Source organism: Saccostrea cucullata, unplaced genomic scaffold (assembly GCF_032062105.1).
Source record: "Saccostrea cucullata isolate Sc308-1 unplaced genomic scaffold, CSIRO_AGI_Scuc_v1 ctg5091, whole genome shotgun sequence".
Classification (NCBI taxonomy): domain Eukaryota; kingdom Metazoa; phylum Mollusca; class Bivalvia; order Ostreida; family Ostreidae; genus Saccostrea; species Saccostrea cuccullata.
Window position 1 is genome coordinate 32,010 of NW_026936017.1, and position 8,491 is coordinate 40,500.

An 8,491-nucleotide genomic window follows, 5' to 3' on the forward strand; every position below is an offset into this window, starting at 1 on the left:
GATGAGATATTCCAATTGTGATTTTAATGACTACATTTTTTTTACATATCTTATTGGACATTGAAGAAAGAGTAACGTACATTTCAAGCTACATTTCTGAATAAAATCACCCTCTACTTTACCGTCTTGTCATTATTCCATGTATTAAAATTTGATGAAAAAAAACCTGGAAACAAAATCTTCAGATACTTTCCTTTAAAAGTAATTGATAGAAAAATTGTTATCTTGAACTTCATTTTTTAAAAAATCAGAGAGGCATTTGTGCCCTTATATTGAGAATGGGTGAACTGCTAAATGTATTGTTATGATGATCAATGGCGCCTCTTTCAAAATTGTGAATGCCATATAGCATCTGGCTTTAAACATGAATCAAATTCAATAACTGGAAAGTTGTTGCATAATGCTCAGGTGACCTATAAGGCCCGTGGGCCTCTTGTTAATGCTCGACAGGGAATATTACCTAATTAGATCGGGCTCGAAGATCAGATGGTCATGTGAAAAACAGTTTTTGTGCAAAATTACTGACAATGCATTCCGTTGCATATATATTTTGTATTTTCGTTTTAGCATTGCCTGTTTCATTTTGTATCAAATATGATCCTAACTGGGCCTCCATCGACTCGCGTCCCTTACCAGATTGGTATGATGATGCTAAAATAGGGATGTTTATTAACTGGGGGGTGTACTCTGTTCCTAGCTACAGAAATGAGTGGTTCTGGTACAACTGGAAGGGTCCCAAACCAGACCCTGATACTGTCAGCTTCATGGAGAAAAATTACCCACCAACCTTTACCTATGCTGATTTTGCAGAACAGTTTAAGGCTGAATTTTATGATCCTTTGAAATGGGTCAATATCATTGAAAATTCTGGAGTGAAGTAAGTTACATAATTATATGAATTATTAATGATTAGAAATATGTTCGTGTGCGACCGTTAGGGCGAGTGCAGATGCTGATATTGTTTTAATTTGAATCATGTTCATCAAACTGTATGAGACATTTGGTGGGTATAGACTCTAGCTTATGACATATATCACATGACGTTGTATATAACATGTATAAGTTGCTAACCAAAAGGAATTAAGCCTTAACAGTGCTGAAAGTAAATGAAGAACATTTCGTTTACTATTTATCTTCAACATATATCCATTAAATCAAGACGAGTTAACTTTTTGTTGAATTTTTGCTGTTATTCACGTGAGACGTATAGCTTTAACAAGTGATGCTTTGTGGGTCCAGAGGAACTGCGGAAAAAAATTCGTTTGGATCAATGTGCAAAGTCCGAATTTTCTCTTCACCCAGGCAGGTGTTTTTTTAAGAGCTCACAGTGACAAGCAGCACTTTTTGGCACTTGTTGCGCTCGCTAATATATAATGATTACGAAATAATGTGTTTTATTTTTAAAATTTTAACGCACATAACGTATTTTTCAACAATTAATTGCTGTTAAATTGAATGATTCACGTGAGATGTAGCTTTAACAAGTGATGCTTTGTGGGTCCAGAGGAACTGCGGAAAAAAATTCGTTTGGATCAATGTGCAAAGTCCGAATTTTCTCTTCACCCAGGCAGGTGTTTTTTTTAAGAGCTCACAGTGACAAGCAGCACTTTTTGGCACTTGTTGCGCTCGCTAATATATAATGATTACGAAATAATGTGTTTTATTTTTAAAATTTTAACGCACATAACGTATTTTTCAACAATTTATTAAAAAATGCCTTATATTGTGTAAACGGCCAATTCTTGTTACTTGTTTAATGGGAGAGGAGAAAAATGGAGTGGATCAGACTGGGATTTGAACCCTGGCCCCCTGAATCTCCAGTCAGGAGATCAACCAACTGCTATCTGGCCACTGGTGATCAAACCCAGCTTACCGTAAAAACTTGGAAGCTTTTATTTGATTTGGTAGATAATTTGCTGTATGCTTTTGCTGGGTTCTTTTTGACGATGTGGATTCATTATCTAAGAATTTTTTTTGCCAATAGAGTAGGTTAGTTTTGAGTTTTATTTTTTAACTTAGGTATGTTGTACTGAGTACAAAACACCATGAGGGGTTCACCATGTATCCTTCTAAATACTCCTTCAACTGGAACTCTGTAGATGTAGGACCTAACAAAGACCTCATCAGTATGTATATTTTTTTTTTATCATTAATGAAATCTTTGAACTATACTTTAATCATTATACTAATCATGTCTCTCAAACTGTATATTTTTCTTTATTTGAAAAGAGGTATATTGGAAGGAGATGTGAAATGTAATGACTATGAAGTGCCATCTAACTGAACAAGTTGATTTTCTTCTTTTCAGAATACATATTTGCCTACCTAGCTGGCAGTGGTGTTCATTTTGGAATTTATCACTCATTGTTTGAGTGGTTTAACCCTCTGTATCTCCAGGATAAGGACAACAACTACACAACTCAGAAGTTTGTCAAGGTAAGAGGCATAAGAACAACACAGAAGTTTGTCAAGATAAGGCATAACTACAACACAAAAGTTTGTCAATGTAAGGCATAACTACAACACAGAAGTTTGTCAAGGTAAGGCACAACTACAACACAGAAGTTTGTCAAGATTAGACATATCCACAGCACAGAAGTTTGTCACTGTAAGGCATAACTACAACACAGAAGTTTGTCAGGGTAAGGCATAACTACAACACAGAAGTTTGTCAAGGTAAGGCATAGCTACAACACAGAAGTTTGTCAAGGTAAGGCATAACAAGAACACATGTTTGTCAAGGTAAGGCATAACTACAACACAGAAGTTTGTCAAGATTAGACATATCCACAGCACAGAAGTTTGTCACTGTAAGGCATAACTACAACACAGAAGTTTGTCAGGGTAAGGCATAACTACAACACAAAAGTTTGTCAGGGTAAGGCACAACTACAACACAGAAGTTTGTCAATAATGACAACACAGAAGTTTGTCAGGGTAAGCCATCACAACAACAACACTGTGTAATGAATGACTTTAATTTTAATATTCTTTGTATAAAAGAGTGTACTAAACAAGAGATAACATTGTTGTGATCAAACTTTAGATAATTAACAAATAATAATGGAAATTTTCTTATCGTATTCAGGAGAAAGGTATGGCTGAGTTGTATGAGATAGTAGAGATGTATCGCCCTGATGTTGTCTGGTCAGATGGAGACTGGGAAGCACTAAGCTCTTACTGGAATGCCACACAGTTTCTGGCCTGGCTGTACAATGAAAGGTAAATAAACATATCCACACCATACAATGCCACACAGTTTCTGGCCTGGCTGTACAATGAAAGGTAAATAAACACATCCACACCATAGAATGCCACACAGTTTCTGGCCTGGCTGTACAATGAAAGGTAAACATATCCACACCATAGAATGCCACACAGTTTCTGGCCTGGCTGTACAATGAAAGGTAAACACATCCACACCATAGAATGCCACACAGTTTCTGGCCTGGCTGTACAATGAAAGGTAAACATATCCACACCATAGAATGCCACACAGTTTCTGGCCTGGCTGTACAATGAAAGGTAAACATATCCACACCATAGAATGCCACACAGTTTCTGGCCTGGCTGTACAATGAAAGGTAAACATATCCACACCATAGAATGCCACACAGTTTCTGGCCTGGCTGTACAATGAAAGGTAAACATATCCACACCATAGAATGCCACACAGTTTCTGGCCTGGCTGTACAATGAAAGGTAAACATATCCACACCATAGAATGCCACACAGTTTCTGGCCTGGCTGTACAATGAAAGGTAAACATATCCACACCATAGAATGCCACACAGTTTCTGGCCTGGCTGTACAATGAAAGGTAAACATATCCACACCATAGAATGCCACACAGTTTCTGGCCTGGCTGTACAATGAAAGGTAAACATATCCACACCATAGAATGCCACACAGTTTCTGGCCTGGCTGTACAATGAAAGGTAAACATATCCACACTGTAGAATGCTACAGTTTCTGGCCTGGCTGTACAATGAAAGGTAAACATATCCACACCATAGAATGCTACACAGTTTCTGGCCTGGCTATACAATGAAATGTAAATAAACACATCCACACCATAGAATGCTAGAGAGTGCCTGGCCTGGCCATGCAATGATAGCCTATCCACACCTTACAAAGTTGTTTGGTACTCAGGCCATCATTCAGGCCTTACCCTTGGTCCTCTTCTTTTTCTACTACATTATGTTTAACAGTTGATGATGCCTGATTTGACTAGCAGATTATAGAAATATTACAGTGTAAAACTGTCATTTCAGCCCTGTCAAGGATACAGTGGTTGTTAATGATCGCTGGGGCTCTGACTCCAGATGTAAACATGGAGGCTTTCTCTCATGTGATGACCGCTTCAACCCAGGTAATTTAGCTGAAACTTGTGATTATTTCATTTAGTATTGTAATATTCTTATGTTAAAACTGTCAGTTAAAATTGTATTCCCCATTTTAAAAAGTGAGTTATCTCCCCTCAAAATTGGAACTCTTCTACACTAGCATGACTTCCGCGGACTACGCACTGCGATAATCCAACAAAAATAGTGATCAACTTACACACTGCATTTAAAAATTTGAAAAGAAGGAAATGGTTTGCAATTTTTTTAGATAATAAGCGATTTTTAAAGGGTCTGTTAGCCCCCTCCCTTTCTAGAAAGCTATACGAATTAGCCAGGCACGTAGCATCGTCTTAAAAAGGGTGGGGGGGGGGGCATGGAAACACGGTTAATTCAAATGAAATAGGCCTTTAATTGTCACCAAATGTGTTCTTGTAAGTAAAAGTTCTATGTTATGATATACAATCGAGCAAAAATGCAGTTTCTTGGTATTGGTCACGGAAGACGAACTACTGCTGTATATGCAGCAATTTCAAAGGTAAAACTGTAGATGGATATGTCATCAGTCTTCAAAAAATTCCTAGAGATGCAGAGAAGAAAAACCGAAAATTAGCTTTTGTTTAAAAAAAAAAAATAGGCCTATATTCGAATATGTATCAGCATTTTATCAGTAATTTGTTTCGTTTTTTTTGTAAGAGGGGGGGGTGGGGGCTCACACAGCGCCTTATTATACTACTATACAGTTTATTACAAATCCAGAAAGAGACTATGAGTGGGCAATTTAAAAAAGATACGAATCAGTTAAGATTTCTTTTTATTCACAAACACAATAACGTTTTTCCATATGACAGAGGCATTACACCATGAACATGTTTACATCAAGAACGTCCGCGGAAGTAACTTTATTTATAGCGCATGCGTATTAAACACAGTAAAAGAGTTCCTTTCAGGGGAAATAACTCACCTTTTGAAAATGGGGAATTACCATAGTATAATACAAGGGAAATAATTTATGTAGGAAAATTACAAAAACGAAAATGGGAAAATTGCATGACCTTGGACCGTTACTCCTGGGGGTTCAGAAGAGATGCCAAATTAGCTGATTATCTCTCCATGGAGGAACTACTTGAACTTGTGCTTAATACCATCAGGTAAGAATATTTCTGTATTAACCACTCAATATCACAGGTAACAACAGAGCTATGTCACCCACAAAATATCATCAGAAAGGAAAAATTATACATACTTAGTATATAATATTTTATTAACTTCCTTATATACATATAGAATATTCATTACTTTGACAAATAACTAAAGGGAAAATTTTGTATTGATTAAATGACAGTATTATAAGCTCACCTGAGCCAAAGGCTCAAGTGAGCTTTTCTGATCAAAATTTGTCCGTTGTCTGTCATTGTTGTTGTCGTTGTTGTAAACTTTTCAATTTTCATTTTCTTAAGAACCACTGAGCCAATTTCAACCAAACTTGCCACAAAGTATCCTTAGGTAAAGGGGATTCAAGTTTGTTCAACTGAAGGGCCATACCCTCTTCCAAATGGTTATAATTATGAATAAGTGAAAAATTAATGGCATCTTTTAAGAATTTTCTTCTCAAGAACCACTGGGACAAAAAAGATGACAACATGTGGAAGCATCCCCAAGTAGTGTAGGGTAGGGCTGGGTCAGAATAAATGATCAAAGTTTTTTTTTTAGGAATCTATATGAAAAATTCTCTTTTATAGAATGGAAAGGTCTGAGTTTAGTTATACAAGTATTGATATGGAAGCATCATTAGTTTGTGTAGATTCACATTTGTTCAAATCATGATTCCAGGGGTACAGAGGGGCCAAAATGGAGATGAAATTTTTACAAAGGAATACATAGGAAAAAATCTATTTAAGAACAGTAAAGCCATTGTTATTGATATGGAAATATTCTCAAATAGTTTAAAATTCAAGCCCTACTTTTCAATACTTAACTGATTTGTGCCCTTTTCTAGCCAATTTTCTCAGGTGAGCGATGTGGCCCACGGGCCTCTTGTTAACCCATACAATGACTTTTGCCTTTTAGCATTCCCTTATAAACATGCTTCCTTATATCTGTTCTTTCAAAAAGGAATGAAAATCACTTTGCTCTACATGTAAATGTCAATTGTTCACTGAAACTAAGAGCATCTTTTACTGTATAGGGAAAATCCTCAGAATTTTCTATTTTAAGAACTAATGTGACATGATTATACATACTAGTATTTTATATGCAAGGATCTTGAAGTAGTGCAGACTTTCAGTTTGTTTAAATTATGGCTCAAGGAAGATGGGGCAGGGTCATAAGATGGAGTTAAAATTTTGATGAATTGGAGGGAAAATATCTTACATGAACAGCAGAAATTGAACCCAGTGGATCTCTTACTATGCTATTAATGTTTATGTTAACATCCCATAATAATATATAATCAGGAAAATCATCTTAAAAGGACAGACTTCATCTAACCAAAAAAACTACCTGTACTGTATCCTGTCATAATGATTAAAATATGAAGTTTACTGATGATTGAAAAATACTGTCAATGGGAAAGGATTATGTTTGCACAAAGCTTAATAAGTGATTTATTTTGTTACAGCTATGGAGGAAATATTTTAATCAATGTTGGACCAACTCCATATGGCACATTTTCACCCATTTATGAGGAGCGATTCAGTCAGCTAGGGTCATGGTTGAAGGTCAATGGCGAGGGTATTTATGCTAGCCAGGCCTGGATACACCAGAATGACACCTTAACCCCGAAAGTCTGGTAAAATACATGCTACTTCTTGTCTTTCCTCTTCTTTACATTGACTATAACGAAAAATCAAACCAATTTGGTATTCAAGTCTAACATTACATCTTTTGCTCAAGTGCATTACTCTCATTTCTCGTTTAAACTTCTATTACAGGTACACTGCACCAAAAGCAGACAAGAAGGCAGCTTATGGTTTTTTTATGAATTGGCCAGTAGATAATCAGCTTATCCTAGGCTCAGTAAATGGGGCTACTCTCTCCAATGTAGCTTTGGTTGGAAGTAACAAGACTTTGACTTGGGAAAACAGTGGCTCTGGTATCAAGATAACCATACCACCCCACAATGTTCTGGAAATGCCTTGTCTATGGGCCTGGTCTCTGAAGTTCTCATTTAAATAATCATTCATTATGTATAACTTCATGATCACTACTACATTCCTGTATTTGTAATCAGTGATTGCGCTGGGTGTCCATTTCCAACAGATTTCAACATTCAATTAAAATTTCAGGAAAGGTAATCACTGAAAGATCCTTTAGGTTAAATTCATCTTTAAAATATGAAATATAATTACAATCCATTGCCTTTTATAAATACCTCTGTAAGGTAGGATTCTTCTCATATTTCTTGTATTTAAAAATTAATGAAATTTTCACATAATCAAGAAGATAATACTGTATAAGCAGAATTTTTAGCGAGGATTTAATTTTTGTTTTATTAGCGAGGGTGCCGAGATCGCTGAAATTTATTTGCGGTTTAATTGTAATAGCTTCTTTAGTGAGCATTTTAAAATCGCTAAAATTACATCTCACTAAAAATAAAATACCAGTTTTTAAGGACTAATCACTAAATTTGCGTCTCGCTAAAATTTCTACTTATAAGGTATTACTAAGTGATGGTATCAGTGAAATTAATTTTGACCATTTTATATTAGAGACAAGGTCAGGTCAAGTCAATAAACTTACATTTAAAAAGTTTTTCATGTCTTTGATTGCGTAAAAATTAACTAAATTTATAGTTCTATAACAAAAATTAAGATGCAGAAAAGAAGATATTTCCATACGCCACCATTTCACCAAAAATATAGTCCCTGCTAGTTTTCAAACACGGTTTACCATTTCTATTTAAAGTTGTACAATTGTGATGAAGAAAGAAAATATGGTCTTTTAAATCTCTTATACCTAAGTATATAAGACATATAAGCTAATGTACTTTGAATATTTCATCTAGTTCGAAACCAGAAAAGAACCCTACGTATAAGCAGAATTTTTAGCGAGGATTTAATTTTGGCTTTGTTAGTGAGGGTGCTGAGATTGCTAAAATTGCGTATCGCTAAAAATTAATTGCGATTTATTTGTAGTGAGTTCTTATG

The 8,491-nt window shown here is 35.6% G+C and overlaps 1 protein-coding gene across 1 annotated transcript; it reads left to right on the top strand.

Moving 5' to 3' along the window:
• The first annotated feature begins 508 nt into the window (after window positions 1–508).
• LOC134244564 (alpha-L-fucosidase-like) lies at window positions 509–7,861 on the top strand. The gene is made up of 8 exons (XM_062726818.1): window positions 509–877; window positions 2,020–2,126; window positions 2,309–2,436; window positions 3,089–3,222; window positions 4,275–4,372; window positions 5,362–5,494; window positions 6,964–7,134; window positions 7,277–7,861. Exons 1-8 carry the CDS (start codon window positions 528–530, stop codon window positions 7,518–7,520), a joined length of 1,365 nt encoding a protein of 454 aa, XP_062582802.1. The 5' UTR covers window positions 509–527; the 3' UTR covers window positions 7,521–7,861.
• The last annotated feature ends 630 nt before the right edge of the window (window positions 7,862–8,491 follow it).